The following is a 19,904-nucleotide window of genomic DNA, read 5'->3' on the forward strand; positions in this document are numbered from 1 at the left end:
GTCCAGATACTCAGGTGACATTTCACCCCACACTTCCTGTAGCACTTGCCATAGATGTGGCTGTCTTGTCGGGCACTTCTCACGCATCTTACAGTCTAGCTGATCCCACAAAAGCTCAATGGGGTTAAGATCCATAACACTCTTTTCCAATTATCTGTTGTCCAATGTCTGTGTTTCTTTGCCCACTCTAACATTTTCTTTTTCAAAAGTGGCTTTTTCATTGCAATTCTTCCCATAAGGCCTGCGCCCCTGAGTCTTCTCTTTACTGTTGTACATAAAACTGGTGTTGAGCGGGTAGAATTCAATGAAGCTGTCAGCTGAGGACATGTGAGGCATCTATTTCTCAAACTAGAGACTCTGATGTACTTATCCTCTTGTTTAGTTGTACATCTGGCCTTCCACATCTCTTTCTGTCCTTGTTAGAGCCAGCTGTCCTATAAAGACTGTAGTGTACACCTTTGTATAAAATCTTCAGTTTTTTGGCAATTTCAAGCATTATATAGCTTTCAATCCTCAAAACAATGATTGACTGAAGAGTTTCTAGAGAAAGCTGTTTCTTTTTTGCCATTTTTGACCTAATATCGACCTTAAGACATGCCAGTCTATTGCATACTGTGGCAGCTCAAAAACAAACACAAAGACAATGTTAAGCTTCATTTAATGAATCAAATAGCTTTCAACTGTGTTTGATATAATGGCAAGTGATTTTCTAGTACCAAATGATCAATTAACATGATTACTCAAGGATAAGGTGTTGGAGTGATGGCAGCTGGAAATGGGGCTGTCTAGATTTGATCAGTGATGGTGCTGTTCTTTTACATCGGTAATGTCCTGATTATACTTTGTGATCAGTTGAATGCCACTTTGGTGAATTATAGTACCAATTTCCTTCCGAAACAGCAAAATCTGTACATTATTCCAAACTTTTGGCCACCAGTGTACTTCGATGTTTAGGGTCATTGTCCTGCTGCATCACCCAACTTCTACTGAGCTTCAGATGGCGCACAGCCACCCTGACATTATCCTGTAGGACATCTTGATAAACTCGATGATGGCAAGCGGTCCAGGCCCCGAGGCAGCAAAGCAGCCCCAAATCATGATGCTCCCTCCACTATACTTCACCATTGGGATGATGTTTTCATTTTGGTATACGGTGCCCTTTTTACGCCATACGTAGTGCTGCGTGTTCTTCTCAAACAATTCAACCTTAGTTTCATCAGTCCACAAAACATTTCCCCAGTAGTGTTGTGGAGTGTCAAGGTGGTCTTTGGCAAACTTCAGGCTTGCAGCAATGTTTTTGTTGGAAAGCAGCGTCTTCCTTCATGGTGTCACATGACACATGAACAAAGATGTTAACTGGTTCCAATGATTCCTTCAAGCCTTTAGCAGTCATTCAGCTTTTTTTTTTTTTTTTTTTTACCTCATTGAGCATTCTGCAGTGTGCCCTTTGAGTCATCTTGGCTGGACGGCCACTTCTAAGGAGAGTAGCCATAGTACTCAATCGTCTCCATTTATAGACAATCTGTCTAACTGTGGACAGATGAATATCTAAGCTCTTCGAGATAAATTTGTAACCCTTTCCACCTTTATGCAAAGTAAAAATTCTTGATCGTAGGTCTTCTGAGATCTCTTTTTTGCGAGGCATGGTCCATGTCAGCAGATGCTTCTTGTGAATAGCAAACTCAAAATGTTTGAGTGCTTTTTATAAGTCAAAGTAGCTCTAACCCACACCTCCAATCTCATTTCATTAATAAGATGCCAGGTTTTCCAACTCCTGACTCTAATTAGCTTTTGTTGACATCATTAGCATAGGGGTTCACATACTTTTTCCAAACTACACTGTAAAGGTTTGAATGATGTATTCAGTATGTACAAGAACAATACATTAAATTGTGTGTTATTAGTTCAAACAGATTGTGTTTGTTCATTACTGTAACTTAGCTGAAGATCAAACCAGATTTTAAGACAAATCTATACACAAATGCTAGTAATTCCAAAGGGTTCACATGCTTTTTCTATCCACTGTATTATTGCTTATTACTGCATTGTGCACCATTTAGAGTTGAATTGAGAATCAATTCCAATTCAGTTCCTGAATATGAATGGAGGAAAGAAACAGGATGTAGAATTGCAACTTGAATTTAAATATAAGGAAGAATAAAATAAAATAGATGAATATCCAAGAAATTCATATAATTATTGTAAGTTTAGTTTTTAATAATACTTTTCATTTAGTGCTATCAAACACACTACGTCCTGTCATGACAATTCAGATTCCAATTCAACTTCCTGTGACGAGTGGTCAATTCAATTCAAATTCCAACTCATGAAACTGAAGGGAGCCAATTATAAAAAAATAAATAAACATTTTTCCAACCCTGTGCAATAGGATGAGGATTGATTCTTTAGGATTGGTTACAAGTTCTGACAAGAATTCTGTACACATTATTTTAGGAATTTTAGGACAACAGATATTTTGTTTTGGGTACTAAGGTTCTCAATACTCACTCCAAAAGCCCAAAAACCGAAGATGATGATAATGAAATCAACCACATCAGTGAGGAACATAAGAGCATAGACATCAGTAGCTGCTCGATACTCTGCATGTAGAATGCTCTGGAAGAATCCACAAGTCGGCTTATAGACATTCTTTACTCTGCACAGATAAAAACACGCAACATGATGAAAACCAAAAATACAACATAAATTCACAGCATGCATGGACATTCCACAACAGAACAACAAAATCATCAAATCAATGCTGGGAATGCCATCTAAAAACCAGTTTAAAGTGGTAGCTGGTTTTATGTTGTTTCTAGCTGGTCCAAGCTACTCAATTAGCTGGTTGAACAGCTGGTGGGGATCTGAGCTGGTAGACCACCTTAGACCAGCCACAAACCATCAATCATGTTTCAAAAACAAGCTTGACCATTTTAAGCAGTTATAACCTGCTTTTCCAGCAGAGTTGGCCCAATGCGAAAAGTATTTAAATCTCAGCTTCACTTACATGGATAAGAAAAGGCCTTTGAGTTTTCCCTGAATAGCATTTATTAGTCTTTTACTGGCATCTTTTCTGTTCTTGGTCTTGGACTTCCTCTTCTTCTTGGGCTCTTTCTGTGCAGTGTCTGAGACAGGATTGTATATTTATGTCAAGATAATGCTACACATAATAGACTGTGTAATCTTATAAACGTAATTCAGGTATTAAAGGGATAGTTCTCTCAAAAATGAAAATTCTGGCATCATTTATGAACCCTCATCGTGATCCAAACCTGTATGCTGCTATTTCTCCAGCGGAGCACATATTTCGAAGAATTTTTATGCAGCTCTCTTCAATATAACAGCTGTATGGACTACTTTATATTATTTATAAATTTTATTTTTGCTTGACAGGCGTGCAGTGAACTGTTTTTATATAGAAAAGATCTGTGTGGAGATGAACACTGAAAAAATAACAGCATACAAGTTTGGTACAACATAAAGGTGAGTAAATAAAGTTAGAATTTTAATTTTTTAGGTAAACTACTCCTTTAATCACTCTAAATATTTAGGTTCCGACCTTTATTTGATGGTTTTGTCTTGCGGAATCGAAGGAAGCGGCTTTTCTTGTGTCCATCCTCCTTTACTGTCTCAGTGTTTTCTGTGGTAGTGTGTGTGTGTACGTTGTTCTCTGGATCAGTGTGTATTTCAGCATCAGTGGGCGTTTCTGTTGATGATGTGATTGACAGCACTTCTGTGTGTGGCTCCGCCTGCGCGCGGCTGTCTTCCTCATCTGACAGTTGAGAGACCTTTTCATCTTTGTCGTTCTCGCTCTTGTCTGCAGATGAAACATTACTCTTCTCTTTCAGAGGGCCCTCTTGGTCCCACAGACCATAACGCTGAGAGACAAAGTCATAAATGTATATCACAATATTTTATAAACCACCAGCCAAGTCATATAAAAAAGACAGTGTCTCTTAGAGATAGATAATTGGTTTGACCTATATTTTTAACCGATATTCATACTTTTTTACTTTAAAGGCCTATTTTTATTCTTCAGCTGTTAATACTGTTTGAGATCTTACTGAGATTCAAAGTCAATTGGTTATGGCTTTTCTAATTGTTTTCTTCTTTTTTTTTCTAGAACCGATAATCGGTTTGACCGATATTTTTATCAATATTCACACTTTTTTTTACTTTAAAAGCCTATTTTTATTCTTCAGCAGTTAATACTGTTTGAGATCTTACTGAGATTCAAAGTCAATTGGTTATGGATTTACTAACAGTTTTTTATTTTCTTCTAGAACCGATAATCGGTTTGACCGATATATTTCGATATTCACACTTTTTTACTTTAAAGGCCTATTTTTATTCTTCAGCTGTTAATAATGTTTGAGATCTGAGTTTCAAAGTCAATTGGTTATGGATTTTCTAACAGTTTTTCTTCTAGAACTGATAATCCGTTCGACCGATATATTTATCGATATTCGCACGTTTTTACTTTAAAAGCCTATTTTTATTCTTCAGCGGTTAATACAGTTCAAGATCTGACTGAGTTACAAAGTCAATTGGTTATGGATTTTCTAACAGTTTTTTATTTTCTTCTAGAACCGATAATCGGTTTGACCGATATATTTCGATATTCACACTTTTTTACTTTAAAGGCATATTTTTATTCTTCAGCTGTTAATAATGTTTGAGATCTTACTGAGTTTCAAAGTCAATTGGTTATGGATTTTCTAACTGTTTTTCTTCTAGAACCAATAATCGGTTTAACCGATATTTTTACCGATATTCACACGTTTTTACTTTAAAGGCCTATTTTTATTCTTCAGCAGTTAATACTGTTTGAGATCTTCCTGAGATTCAAAATCAATTGGTTATGGATTTTCTAACTGTTTTTCTTCTAGAACCGATAATCGTTTTGACCGATATATTTCAATATTCACACTTTTTTATATTCCACCACTGTGCTTTCAATAGGAAACAATAGTGTTTACAGGTAAAGTAACTTATTTAAACTGTTGTGTGCATTAATTACTCAGCATTTAAGTGTGTAACAGGCATTTATTCTCAAGCGAATGAAAAAACATTTGCAAGCAATTAGATCGCAAAACAGTAACGTAGCCATAATTATTTTTATTATTTATACCAGTAAAAAGGCCATATGTTTTAGCTGGTCATTTAAGCTGGTCACCAGCTACACCAGTTTATCTAGGCTGGTTTTTGAGCAGGGAAGGTTAAATACCTGGAGTAGTGAGCGATGGAAAAACAGAGCCAGCAGCTGTAGTAAGTCATAACGGATGTAGTTATCAGTTTTCTCCAGACCCAGGATACGTGGAGGGAAGAAGGGCTTGTCCTGGTTTAACTTCAGCTCATACTCATTGTTCCATGGAAAGAAGCCAAACTGAAACAGGTATTTCACCACAACCATGATCTGTCCGAAAACACATCAGACCAGAGACACACAAGAGGTTATTACTGTTCCAAGTGCTGTCATTTATTTGTATCTACAATATTTTACAGAACAAACAAAAACATACTGTTTAAAAGTTAATTCTATACTGTAATAGAGGTCCATTTAGATGGGGAAACCCTTTCCTTTTTATAAAAAAAATTATAACAAGAAGATATAAAAAAAATCCTTTCCATTTTCCTTACCTGAAATATATAGCAAGTGGAATTTTAAGTTGAAAAGCTTGCAAAACAACACTGAGCTTCAATACAAAGACCGTGTCCACACAATTCTCACCTCTGTGTAGACAATGGCCGTCATCCAGAACTTCTTCGAGGGTCGTGGCACAGACAGCATGGCCCAGAGAAACACAAGTATCGGCAGCACCAGGGAGATGACAGATGCCGTCACCAAGTTATTCAGCACGATAATGAAATAACAGACTAGCTCAGAGTGAGCCGCCAGCACATTAAACAGTGCAAAGAGCAGCTTCAGCAGGCGGTTCTGAGATGAGTAGAACTCACGACTCTGAATCAACTCCTCAACACAGAACGGCCTGAAACAAAAAGCGTATTTACAACAAAACAATGTTTACTTAGTTGTCTGGATCACATTAAGAATATTATATTTTGCAACAGAAAATGTCTATTTTAGGACCATTACATTTTATTTTTAATTGTGACATTATTTTTTACGACAATTAAGCACTTTTCCTCTTCCCCAAATTCTCACTACCGTAATGTGAAAAAAATAAATGTATTATTTAAATTATTTATATATTATGTAAAGTATTTGTACATCATGGTAGTATTGTTGTGCTACTTTTAATTTATGCTGATTTAAAAAAAAAAATTGCGTCTAAACAAGATGATTAAAAAGAAAATTCCTGCACAATGCCGTAGCTTGCAAGAAATTCAATATTTTTTTAAACGGCAATGTCTTGGTCATGTTCTCTTCATCAGGCATTTACTATATTACAGTACTAACAATCTAATAAAAATCTAAAATCTAAATGAAAATAATGTCACAATGGCCTAAAATAGATTTTCTTTATGCAAAATACAATTTCGGTTGATTTTGGTGTGAAATTTAGCCCGTTTCTTGGGATTTAACCTTTTAGTGGTGGTATAAGATCATACAGTCATTATAAAAGATGCTTGCAGCTAATTTCTGTTTCATATAAAGCATTTGTGTGGTCACCTCTCAGAAAGCAGTTCACTGGCGGTTCTGGAGCGGTGAGGCCGATGGCTGTAAAACAGTTCTGAATCAAGCTCTAGTGTGAGATCAGAAGACAGTGTTGTGCTGCTGAAGTCACGAGACTTAGAAAAACCATTCAGTGGCTCCAACTCAACCACACTGAAAGAGGAATATGGCATCTGGTCACAAAAAGTATAATAACGTTTTACATTTTAATATCGAAGCTTTTTATTGCCATTGGCCTCTGATTAACAAGAATCAAAAGTGAAAGTAGATCTGGGTTTACAATTAATATAGTGAAGGTTTATCTCATAAGAAAATACAATTCCGAGTCAGAAAGCACACGCATGTTACCCAGACATCTGTAGAAGAGCGCAAATTTGTGTACAAACATCAAATAAACATTTTAAAAACGTTTTAAACATTCCCCAACACTAACTGGATTTCCATCTACATGTTATTTTTATGTGAATTTTGGGATATCGCATGAAAAATGCTGAATGGAAACACAAAGATGCGAATAAAATCTCTAAAACGTGTATAAAAAACATATATGCTCGCTTGAGGTGGAAATATTTTTTTATCCGATAAGAATACATGCACATACAGGGTTTCCACTCTTTTCAAAGCACAATTTTCCAGGACAATTTATTTGCCCAACAAGTTAATACTTAGTAAAGCAAAAATACATGCGTCCATTTAAATCAAGCTTTTATTTTGGAGTTTCGGTGTGTTTTGGACGGCAGATAAGCAGTTCGCTACATGGCCTAGTGTGATTATTAATCCCTGTAAAGCTGTGATTTAATTAAATAAATACATAGTCTGCATGTGCTGTGCACTTCATAGTGCTCTGCTCTCTGTCTTCTAGCACACACACAGAAAGTGCGTAATGATCATGATGAGGTGTTTTCAGTGTATGAGCAGCCGGCTTCACACAGTCATTTTGAAGTATGCATCACTTGCAGATTATATATTTATTCAATTAAATCACAGACTTTTCAGTTGAATTATCACACTAGGACATATCACAATTTTAATTGGATTAATTGTGCATTCAAACATTTATTTTCGTCCAAATATGTAATATTACATGACGTTCTGCATTTTAATAGCTAATGTCATTTTTATGACTAGATTCCATGATTCTGTCTGTTTTCCACATACTACATGTGGTAACCGTGGTATATGCAGACGCTGATCGCTATGAAGGTAAAATAGTGCCTAAATGATTTGCCTGCGCAGAGTAAGATTTGTAAAAACGTAAATTAAATTGCAAGCGTAAAAATAAATTGCATGCGCACAGAACGTTTTGTAAAGGTGTAAATCAAGTTGCAAGCGTAAGAAAAACATATTAGCAATACTTTAGTGCTTTGCATAAGTATAATTCATGTGTTTTGAATCTGTAATTTCATATAAACACAAAGTAAATGTGGTCTGTATTCTTTTGACTTCCTTTTCTTTTCGCACTTACACTTTTGGGCCTGTTTTTGCGTTTAAACATGGCCTAAAACATTGTAAACCTGAATCAGTGATATGCAAGCATAGAAAGGGTGTCATGAACAGCAAAACGGATTGACCACGTAGAATCGGTCTGTATGTGTAAAATAAACTACTGCAAACGTGTAAATGACTTGTGTTTGTGGCATAGGCCTAAATGTTTTCCTGAAATAATACGATATACACTGTTCCGTCTTCCCTTGTGTTGCGATCACACTTTAGGCTAGTGATGTCCGATTCTTGAACGAATCGTTCTTTTGAGCTGATTCTCAGCAAGTAACCGGTCGAATCGTTTCACAACATTGAACTGAATCGAACTTTAGTTCAATTCACCGGGTTGATGACGCAAGACGCTGAAGTAAATGTACTGACTACACAGCACGTCGAACTGTCCGACTCAAAAAGAACCAAATGAGCTGGTTTGTTTGTGTTGTTTCTGAATTATTTACAAATATTTGCAAATGAAGGTCTTGAGACCCAAGTAGCCTAGGCATTTTTACTCGATGATGTTACTAATACAGGCTGGCGGCTCTTACGAGTTACTAGACCGGTTATTAAACCAAAGAACCCGTTCAAAATGAAGGAATCAAACCTTCAGGCAGAATCGAAAGTCAGCTCTTCGGTCGTGTCCGACTCAAAAAGGACCGAAAGTGAGGGTCCACGAACTGTCGAAGTTTGCAGAGGATTACAGAGAAGTCTGATGAGTGAGCTGCTGATCCTATGAGCATGCGTGTACCGAGGACACGAACAAGCATGTAGCGAACTGTAAGTGACAACCAAAACGTACTGGAAATATTCTTATGACTAGTTATATTAAATAAAATGTAAGACGTGTAGAACATATCCGTGTTTGTGCACAGTGTCTGTATTGGGTCAGAGATTATTTAGCAGAGATGGGCCACTTCTATTCACATGAATGGGAGAAACTGGAACCCCCAACCAAGAAGCTCGCACCCAATGGTCAACAGATGTAAAAGGAAGTCCCGCCTTAAAGGTAAAAGAGCCAATCACCTTTTAGATACAGACATCATCATGCAAGAGCATTAGCTATACAAGCCGGGAAAATTGCGTGTTTTTGAATAGGAGGTAAAGAAGCACAATTTATGATTCCAATATTATCAAATTGCTGATTTTAAATATGTTCTTTAATCGTAATCTTGACCAACCGTTTTTAAGATTTCGGTGCTCCCCCATTCAAGTAGATAGGAGCTGCACTGGCATGACTGGAAATAGCCTCCCGAGAGCGTTCCAAAGATGGCCGACAGTGGACTGACTTGCTAGAACGATTTTGATTGGGCGCTTTAGGCGCAAAACTTCAATGTAGTAAACTTATCCGAGATGTAATCAATATCAGTCGTATGCAGGATCCCAGAAAGAAACAATGATGACAATAAACGGCATTATTATTATAACTTAATTTAATAAAAGGTAATAATCAGCAATGTGCGTTCACATATTGCTTCATTTAAATCTATGAGCGTGAAAACCATGACTCTGGGATGTTAGAATTACGTGCTACGTCATTACATGATGACGTAAAAGAACTGCTGAATCGGTTTTTGAACCGGTTCATAGAAACGAACTGTCCGAAAGAACCGGTTCGTGGAAATTAATTGGACTTCCCATCACTACTTTTGGCACGAATTTCTCACTGGAAAGAGTTTTGCAGGCGGGGGAGGTGGGTCAACCTGCTTCTAGTAACCAGTCAAATGAAGTTTTACTTGACCTGATTGGTTTAATAACGTGACAGACTGATTGTTCTTCATATGGCTAGGCGTCATTCCTCTGGACATCTCTCCTCTCTTAAATATTAAACTGAAATATTAATACATACATATTCTTTTATTGTGAGAGTAAAGTTGAGCTGACACCGTTTATTGATATATATATGATTCTCAATCTGGTGTTCAAATGTTTCTTCTTGTTGCTGTCCATTTGGCTATTTTAATTATATATGTATGTGCGTGTATGTGTTAATATTTAAGTTTAATATTTAAGAGAGGAGAGATGTCCAGAGGAACGACGCCTAGCCATATGAAGAACAATCAGTCTGTTACGTTATTAAACCAATCAGGTCAAGTAAAACCTTATTTGATTGGTTACTAGAAACAGGTAGACCCGCTTTCCCCCTCGCGCTTGTAAAACTCTTTTCAGTGAGAAATTTGTGCCAAAAGTGTGATCGCAACAAAAGGGAAGACGGAACAGTGTATATCGGATTATTTCAGGAAATGACAGCAGATGAGCAGAATAAGTATGTGACAGGGATTAATTCATGATAATTAACTACCGATGTTGTTTCACAATGCGTAGCCACAGGCAGTGACAAAACAATACAAATTTGTGTATTTGACATCTATTCGGAGTCCCTATCGTTACCATGTTTTTGTGCATGTAACAAAAAAACCTTGTTATCAACACTGTCAAACAGTTCTATTATACAAAAATATTTTCCAGGACAAAGAATTATTTTCCAGGACATTTAGGTATTTTTTCAAGAAACTACATTACAAAATTCAAGTTTTTCCAGGATGCATAGAAACCCTGACATTTACTGAACAAACTCTTAGATATGCATCAAAAAAGTCACAAGACTTCGCCTCAAGTCATATAGCATCTCAAATGGTACTTTGGTCATTCTGAAATGCCGGAGCCAAAGCCTGTCATCAAAATGATTGGCTATAATTACCTTCCAGGACTTTCCTCCCGCAAATAATATATTACATTGAACAAAAGAGCCACAATGGCCTCCCCATTGGCTACATCTTCCAATTTGTTCAGTTTTGTTTCCCTAGAAGTGATGATTTTGTTCACTTGAACACATGGTTTGGAAACGCTGCTTTATTAGTTTGTTTTTCAGATTTTTCGCAAATTCAATTTGTATCTTGGATGGAAACATGACTACTGCCGACAAGCGTTAAAAGCTATCTATATCATGTCAATCCGAGGCTAAATTCAAAATCTGAAATTCACACATTGCACCTGATTAGGAATCTGCTGACTGTTGCTCTAGCATTTGACAGTGCACATTTTAGTGACCTACAGTATTGCAAACAATCTAAACATTACATCCTAGATGAGAATGCACACTTTGAATAAATGGCAGGTGAACAGGTCACACTCACTTGACGTCATGACTGAAGCGAACATTGTCCGTGTCCGTTTCATCGAGACAGGTGTCTAGAGTAAGGTTTTCACTGTCCTGAGACAGCTGGTCATCCAGGGGGGGTTCTCTCTGTGGATGACACAGCTTTCATGAGAACAGTTCAGACCGTACAGTGTGTATCATGTATTTGAGTGAGTGACCCACCTGGCTGACGTTGTGAATGAAGAGGTAGCGCTCCTCACTCAGGACCATGGAGGTATCTACATACTGTTTGGTAAGTATGTTCAGCCACAGGGTGAATCCGTCCACTATAGCCAGGAAAAGCACCCACAGGAACTTCAGGATGTCCAGGATTCTTTGCACTATATCACTGCCAGTGGCTGGAGAAAATGTTATGTAAAAAATCTGATTATATAACAAAGCAACAAATGGTGAAATTAAACACTTCAGTTAAAGGTGCACTCAGTAATTTTTCCCTCATTAAAAAAGTTTAACTCCTAAAGACATGAATTGTAATTTTGTAGGGAATCATGACTACTCACATGAGATGAAGACTCCAGTCATATCAGTAACCTTATAAAAGCTGTTTTATTCTACATGGAGAGGGTCCGCACATGGGGGCTGCCATATTAGAATCACATGACCAGCCGAATACTACTCGCTTAATCTCAGTAACTGTCCTGTTATTTAACTTTTACTCATTGATTAAAGTAATCATGGCTGACTGTGAATACTACATTTCTACAATGATATCTGAAACTGAAAACTATTGATTTTAAATTATGCTGCATCCAAGCCGCTAGGTGTCAAAGTACACCGATCAGCCACAACTTTAAAACCACATGCATAATATTGTGTAGGTCCCCCTCTTGAAGCCAAAACGGCGCCAACCCGCATCTCAGAATAGCATTCTGAGATGATATTCTTCTCACCACAATTGTACAGAGTGGTTATCTGAGTTACCATAGACTTTGTCAGTTCAAACCAGTCTGGCCATTCTCTGTTGACCTCTCTCATCAAAAAGGCATTTCCATCCACAGAACTGCCGCTCACTGAATGTTTTTTTGTTTTTGGCACCATTCGGAGTAAATTCTAGAGACTGTTGTGCATGAAAATCCCAGGAGATCATCAGTTACAGAAATACTCAAACCAGCCCATCTGGCACCAACAATCATGCCACACTCCAAATTACTGAGGTCACATTTGTTCCCCATTCTGATGGTTGATGTGAACATTAACTGAAGCTCCTGACCCGTATCTGCATGATTTTATGCACTGCACTGCTGCAACACGATTGGCTGATTAGATAATTGCATGGATGATTGTTGGTGCCAGACGTGCTGGTTTGAGTATTTCTGTAACCGGAGTCATGATACGGCCGGATACTTACCTAACTCCTCTGATTCTTCTCCCATCTCCTCTTTTGGGGAATTTTCAGCATTGAAAACGGCTCCAGCCTCCTCTGCATCATCTGAGAACCATCAAGGAGACATAGTGAAATGCTGCAGCGTACACAGCGGGTTGCTTTTTTCTCTTTGTGTATGTATCTACGCATGTTTTATATGTGTCATTTTGTTTTAAAATATTTTCAATATTTAAAAACTATTTGTCCACCGCATTAAAGTCATGTGGTGATACCACAAAAAAAAAAATATATTTTTTTTTTTTACCTTACATTTTTAAGTTGTGTACACTCACATTTATTCAAGGTGCAAGAAAATATTTAAATACTTTTTACTTTTTTTACTTTTTACATTTTTTAAGTCATTAAACCAATTTATTATTATTATTTTTTTTTTTTAGAAATTGCATAAACTTCTTTCAAAAACATATGAAACCAACATGGACACAAAGATGACATTTCTTCATACTTGACACTAGATTTTTAAATATTTCTAATTTTTTATCACCTGAGACAACCATTTGTCATTTATCCGTATGTAGTTTTACCTGAGGTCTGTGAGGTTTGTTGTGTCTTGTTTTCCAGTCTCTGCTCTCTCTGTTTCCGCTGATGTCCTTTCAGGGCTTCTTTCGCGCTGGTGACCCAGGCCTGATATGCCAGCTGTGGGCAACAGTTCAAACATTCATTTCTGCAGCGGTCACACTACTTCTGTCGTACCAAATATATTGCATGATATACAAGTGTTCACCTGAAACGCAGTCTGTTTGTGAGGTTTCTGTTTAGCAAAGTCTTCTGTTTCCTGCAAAGACTCGTCTTCCTCTTTCTCACTGTCAGACTCAAACAAGTAGTATTCCCCAGAATGCAACACTACAACAACAAAAAACATTCACTAATTAAACCTAGCAGCGTTTTTCATGAAACAAAAGTGAAAGAAAATGATTTTGAACACGACCTTTTCCCTGAATATTTTATACATATATATATATATATATATATATATATATACACACCAGTTGGCGTATATATATACCAGTTGCCGATATATATATATATATATATATATATATATATATATATATATATATATATATATCAGTTGCCGTATATATCTCAGTTGGCGTGTATATATATCAGTTGCCGTATATATCTCAGTTGGCGTGTATATATATATATATATATATATATCTCAGTTGCCGTATATATCTCAGTTGGCGTATATATATATATATATATATATATATATATATATATATATATATATATATATATATCAGTTGCCATGTATATATATATATATACACACGGCAACTGATATATATATATATATATACACACAGCAACTGATATATATATATCTCAGTTGGCTTATATATATATTTATATATATACACGTCAACTGATATGGCGTTGTGACATTATTTTCATGACAATTAAGCACATTTCCCCTAGTATTTGTAAATCACTGTACTATTTAAAATGCAAACTTAAAATAATTAATGGTTATTTTTTTAATTTATTTTAGTTTTGGGGCCATAAAATTTCATTTGTTTTAGATTCAGTGCTTAAAATTATTTCAGTTTTTCTTTTTATTTCAGCTAATTAAAATGTTTTATTCTATATTGTTTTTCTATTAATGTTTGTTTTACTTAACAATAATAACCTTGTAGTGTACAGCCTTACATTTATGCTGACTGAAAAAAAAAAGAACACTTTTTTAATAGGCTTAATTTTATTTGTACAAAATATAATTTATTTTCTTTTCTGGGGGGTGAAATATGGACATGTTCCATGAAAAAAATAATCATGTGGGTTTTGAGTAACATAAAGGTGAGTAAATGAAGAGAGATCCAAACATGTCTAAAGTCTTGTTAAAAAAAAAATTGGAGCCTATTTTCAACACTTTCAAAATCTGCGATTAATCACGATTAACTATAAAAATGAATGCGATTAATCGCGATTTAAAATTTTAATCGAGTGACAGCACTAAAGGGATGTTATTAATCCAGAGAAAGAAAGCAGATTACAGTCAACTGATATGATATATGAACAGATTGATATGACTTACAAGTTAAGAATTAACCAGATTTTTAACAGAGGTCAGCTCTATATTCCACATTGGATGAAACTATGGCAGGTGAGTTTACCAGTCGTGTGGTCCATCCAGGGATACTGCCACCCTTCAGACTTGGACAGCAGTCTCTCCTTCTGCTCCTGGGAGTCTGTGAATTTAACACAAATAAGGGATGTATGGCTTATGGAGTCAGACCAAAACATGCTTGAGTAACTCTGCATGGAATTTGCAGCCACAGAATTCAGCAGGCATTTTTGAAGATTTCAGAAGAATTTGGATGGCCAACATTCACAGCACTGTACACATTCCCCACCAATTGTATGTTTGTTTATTAAGTATTATGTTTAATATGATAGCGTTCTTAGCTACCAGTAAGAGTGTAGTATGGTGATTCTCAAAAAACAGTGCCACTTGTGCCAACTTTCTGGAAGATATTTATTAATTTAATTTGAAACGGTTACTGCTGAACTTTCTAGAAATCTTTTATTTATTTATTTTACCTCAGGCCCAAAGTACTAGCACCATAACAACTATAGACAAATTGGGGATTGCCATAGGGGGACAGTGCTATATTATTTCAACCCTGTCAAGATAGGTTTGGAATTCATATACTGATAATAAATTAATTAAAAAAAATAAAAAAGATCACAGAAATATAAATAATACATGACAATTCTCTTTCAAAACATGTTTTGTGTCAACCCTGTTACATTTCAAATGTTTTGGGGTTGGAAATCAGTGCAAAATGTCTAATAGCGGTGTTCACAAGCAAATATCTTAATAAATAAATAAATAAATCTGGAAAATATGTATTTATTTATTCTGAAAAGTTACTGCTAAACTTTCAAGTTTTTACATCAGGCCCAAAGTGCCAGCACTTTAATAACATTAGACACATAGTGGATCACTATAGGGAGTTATCTAAAGTGCTACATTATTTCAACCCTGTTACAGTAGGTTTGGAGTTAATATACTTAGATAATTTGAATAGATTAATCACAAAATGCAGAATAACCCATGGCATTTCTCTTACAAAACATGTTTTGTCTCAACCCTGTTACATTTCAAATGTTTTGGGGTTGAATGTTACGGGATTGGAGATATGTGCAAAAATGTCTAATAGTAACAAGCAAATATCAGAAGAAAAAAAAAAATTCTGGAAAATATGTATTTATTTAATCTGAAAAGGATACTGCTGAACTTTAAAAAAAAATCTAAAGTTTTTACGGCCAAGTACCAGCGCTGTCACTTTAGACACATAGGGGATAGCTACATATATGGGGATATCTAAAGTGCTACATTCTTTCAACCCTGTTGAAGTAGGTATGAAATTCATATATTTACCATTTTGAATAAGACCCTCCCACACCATATTATTTATAGTCATTATTTTGTTCTATGCTTCCAGGAACAACATTTGTCTTTTCAAACATTGATCATTATTATTTGTTTGTCATTTTGTGAGTGCATTTGTACCTGACGGCTGCTCCTCCAATTCAGAAGTTTTACGTCCTTCTTTATATTTCTGCTGTTTGTCACGTATGCGCTTCATTCTAAGGAAATACACAGAGTGAATACAGAGTGACTGAAGTACATTCTGACTTTTATCTACATTGTGCCAAAGAACAGACACAATAACTCACGATTCCTTCAGCTGCTTGAGTGATTTCTTCTCAGCTTGTTGATAGAAATGCATGTTCTTTATAATGCTGGCGCGGAACAACTCAAAACCCCTGATGAATGCACACACACAAAGACAGGTCAAAAACAGGTCAGGAAATAATCTTTCTACTCTACCAGTAAATATTTTGGACACACTTTACTGGATTTATGTTTCTCATAATCTCATAATCTTTTCTCTACAGATGAGTTAGAGCTGATAGTGAACAATATTTTTGATGTTGTCCATTATTTCAAAGTTTCAATGACTTTACTATTATTCTTAAGTGTGAAAAATAGTAATGATAAAGAATGACTAGGTGTGTCCAAACTTTTGACTGGTAGTGCATGTCACTGATGGTGTCCAGCAGGGGGTCGCACTCACTCACCGAGAAGCCTGTCGCGCAGATGCTTGTAGATCTGCAGACACGTGCAGGAAGTAAAAACTGAGGAAGACTCTCCTCTGGAGGAGGAGGAAGAAGAAGCAGATGCTGTCCCAGATAATGCCAGCCTCTTCCACAGGCAGAGAACACTCTTTATCATACACTGACTTTGCTGAGGAATACAAACACACACACACACACACACACACACACACACACTCGATTATATCTGACTGTCCTATGTTCTGGAAAGGTGTATTTTAGGACAGCAGTTTCCAAACTAGGATGCAGGAAAGTATTAGTAATGGAGAAATAGTTATAGAACTTGTTATAAATGTACCTGCAAAAGGCAACTTGATATCATACATGTAAGCATTTTATTAGTGGTGTTTGCTAATGCAAAATCTACTATGATATGACATTTGATGAAGTTAGAATGCACCGCTACTTTTGAATGGACGTCAATGGAAAAAGATGCTTTTTAGGCCCAGTTCGTGTAGTTATGACATCTATCAGCAGGAACTCAGCCATGGTAACCAGCCAAACTTCAATCCCTTAAATTTCCCTACATCTGGATTCGCTTGCAAGAATTGACAACTTAAAACTGCAATTGTTTAAAAAGCTGAAATGAGTTTAAATTAGCCAATAGTGGTTCCAAAAGGATATGTGATCTGTTGTTTGAGCGACCCAACACAGCAACATTGGAGTGAGTTTGGACAAGAACTATTTTTATTTTTTTGTCTGACCAGTGAAAGATGGGCAGTGTGTTTAAGTAGTTTTGCCATTATGTTCGGTGCTGCTAGTGGTGCAGAAATCACACACTGCAACTTTAATGAAAACAAGAATGAAAATTAAGAGTAAAACGGTCCTCTACAAAGCTACTAGTTTTAAATTAGCTTCACAAGCTACAAGCTACTCATAACTTAAAGGTACAGTTCACCCAAAAAAAAAAAAAAAAAAATCATTTACTCAAACAAAGATTTTTAGAAGAATATTTCTGCTCTGGGTCAACAGGGTCCACATTTTGAAAGGTCCAAAAAGCACATAAAGGCAGCATAAAAGTAATCCATATGACTCCAGTGGTTAAATCCATGTCTTCAGAAGCCATATGATACTTTAGGTATGGGTGACAAACAGTCCTTTTTAGTCCTTTTTATAGATATACATCTTCTTTTGTTTTTGGCGATTCGCATTCTTCGTGCATATATCCACCTACTGGTCAGTGAGGAGAATTTATAGTAAAAAAAGGATTTAAATATTGATCTGTTTCATATCACTTCTGAAGACATGGATTTAACCACTGGAGTCATATGGATTACTTTTCTGATGCCTTTATATACTTTTTAGATCTTCAAAGTTCTGGCAACCATTCACTTGCATTGTATGGACCTACAGAGCTGAAATATTCGTCTAAAAAACTTTGTTTGCGTTCTGTAGAAAAATAGTTAGCTACACTTCAAGCTACTAACAAAAAGTAGATAACTACATTGAAGCTATATAAAAAAGAATATATTTTTAGACATATTACAATCAGATCATATTATTTTATTCTGCAATTGCAGAATTCAATAATATACATTTAATCAGGGTCTCATTCCCTTACAAAATTAACCTGTTTTAATTACAGTAGTGAATTGGTAGTAAAACTATAGTAGCCACAAAATTAACATGTCATGGTAACATCAACATCAACCATGGTTAGTTTTCATAAGGGTTAAACAAATAGTGGGACACCATTAAACTGCAGATAAATGTATTCTTATTATAGCTAGTCTAGAAAACTAGAAAACACCCTTTTATACAACTGAATTGAAACATAGTTAGAAACAGCAGCAACTAACTAAATATTTTCCTTTAAAGTCCCTTTAAGGCTAAGCAGGGATCAAGTGAATCAGTGAATCATTTAGGAGGACTAGTTAATTTACATGAATCGTTCGAAAGAACCGACTCACTAAAATGATTTGGTTTTCCCAGCACTACAGGAGAGAGAGAGAGGATGGTTCAGGTGAGCGTGTTTGTTTACTCCCTCGGGTTCATTGCTGCGTTTGCAATACCATGTGACAAATGTAACGTTTTGTGAGGCTACAGCGCTACTCGTTGGAAAATGTAGCTTGTTACTAGAAAAGCCGCACTACTGTCACGCAACTGAAAAATGTAGTTAAGTTAGTCCCGTCCCTACTTCTAGATAACTGCTGCCCAACACTGATTCTTATTTATAACTAAAATGTATATAAATATTTTAGAATAAACTAAATGGAATTTTTTATTTCTTGCAAGCTGTATTTGGTTGTTATATTTAAAAGTTTGACCGTGCCACTGGGTATTTGCATGTGTACTTCAATGTGTACTTGAGATAGGGTCATGGAGGAGGCTTGAAATTGTCAAAAATAAGAAGGGGGTGTGTGGTGTGACAACACTGCTTTAATACATTGCAGCAGAACAGCAGTGTGAGACTTACGGTCATAGTAGCCTTTGACTGTACACACCAGACTGAAGAGCTGAATGACCCAGCAGAAGTTCTTCTGCATCTCCACCACAAATACACACGCCAGTATCTAACACAAACAAGGTGTTTATAAACCTTATGGCTGAAGGTGTGAGTGTAGTTCAATGTTAAATGCATTGCTGTTCACTTACAGACAGGATGTTTTTGGAGATGATCACAGCTACGTTGTAAATGATGAGACAGTCCCACATAAGCAGACGCGTGCGGGACGGTTTGATCAGCAGCTGTGTGCCGAACAGCAGGAAAGAGAAGCAGGCAAGAAGGTAACCCAACCCAAAGACACTGATGCGAGTCGCTCCGGTCACAAACACCACCGTCAACACAAACCAGTACATGTAGCGGAACACCAGGGTTTTTGCCATGTCCAGATAACACCTATAAAAACAAAGAGAGGGAAAGAGTCACCATCATGAACGTTTAGGAATTCAGATGATATACTCTAATATATAGTAATTTTTTAACCAGATTGTTTTATTTGATGAGCCACGATCAAATCTGTCATAAAAGAAAGCAATTTGCCACTCGAGGCAATGCGTTACATTGATTTTACCACAGGTAAGGGGTGTTTAAAACAAAAGAGTGTACAAATGACAAAAATTCAGTCTGACAGGCTCATTCGGCAATACTGGTGCGTGATTAACGGCTATAAATA

At 36.3% G+C, this 19,904-nt stretch overlaps 1 protein-coding gene across 1 annotated transcript in view; it reads right to left on the bottom strand.

Annotated features, from left to right (window-relative positions):
- Positions 1 to 19,904, bottom strand: part of LOC127454009 (piezo-type mechanosensitive ion channel component 1-like) — a 141,822-nt gene that overhangs the window by 14,870 nt on the left and 107,048 nt on the right. The window contains exons 25-41 of the mRNA XM_051720917.1: positions 19,384 to 19,627; positions 19,205 to 19,301; positions 16,753 to 16,918; positions 16,348 to 16,437; positions 16,181 to 16,257; positions 14,778 to 14,852; positions 13,382 to 13,500; positions 13,182 to 13,293; positions 12,622 to 12,702; positions 11,436 to 11,611; positions 11,251 to 11,360; positions 6,635 to 6,790; positions 5,732 to 5,990; positions 5,228 to 5,416; positions 3,560 to 3,878; positions 3,008 to 3,125; positions 2,509 to 2,656 (exon numbers count right to left, since the gene is read on the bottom strand). Coding sequence (XP_051576877.1) covers positions 2,509 to 2,656; positions 3,008 to 3,125; positions 3,560 to 3,878; positions 5,228 to 5,416; positions 5,732 to 5,990; positions 6,635 to 6,790; positions 11,251 to 11,360; positions 11,436 to 11,611; positions 12,622 to 12,702; positions 13,182 to 13,293; positions 13,382 to 13,500; positions 14,778 to 14,852; positions 16,181 to 16,257; positions 16,348 to 16,437; positions 16,753 to 16,918; positions 19,205 to 19,301; positions 19,384 to 19,627 — 2,536 coding nt within the window. The remainder of the gene's footprint in view (positions 1 to 2,508; positions 2,657 to 3,007; positions 3,126 to 3,559; positions 3,879 to 5,227; positions 5,417 to 5,731; positions 5,991 to 6,634; positions 6,791 to 11,250; positions 11,361 to 11,435; positions 11,612 to 12,621; positions 12,703 to 13,181; positions 13,294 to 13,381; positions 13,501 to 14,777; positions 14,853 to 16,180; positions 16,258 to 16,347; positions 16,438 to 16,752; positions 16,919 to 19,204; positions 19,302 to 19,383; positions 19,628 to 19,904) is intronic.

The sequence above is a fragment of the Myxocyprinus asiaticus genome, chromosome 2, assembly GCF_019703515.2.
Source record: "Myxocyprinus asiaticus isolate MX2 ecotype Aquarium Trade chromosome 2, UBuf_Myxa_2, whole genome shotgun sequence".
NCBI lineage: Eukaryota > Metazoa > Chordata > Actinopteri > Cypriniformes > Catostomidae > Myxocyprinus > Myxocyprinus asiaticus.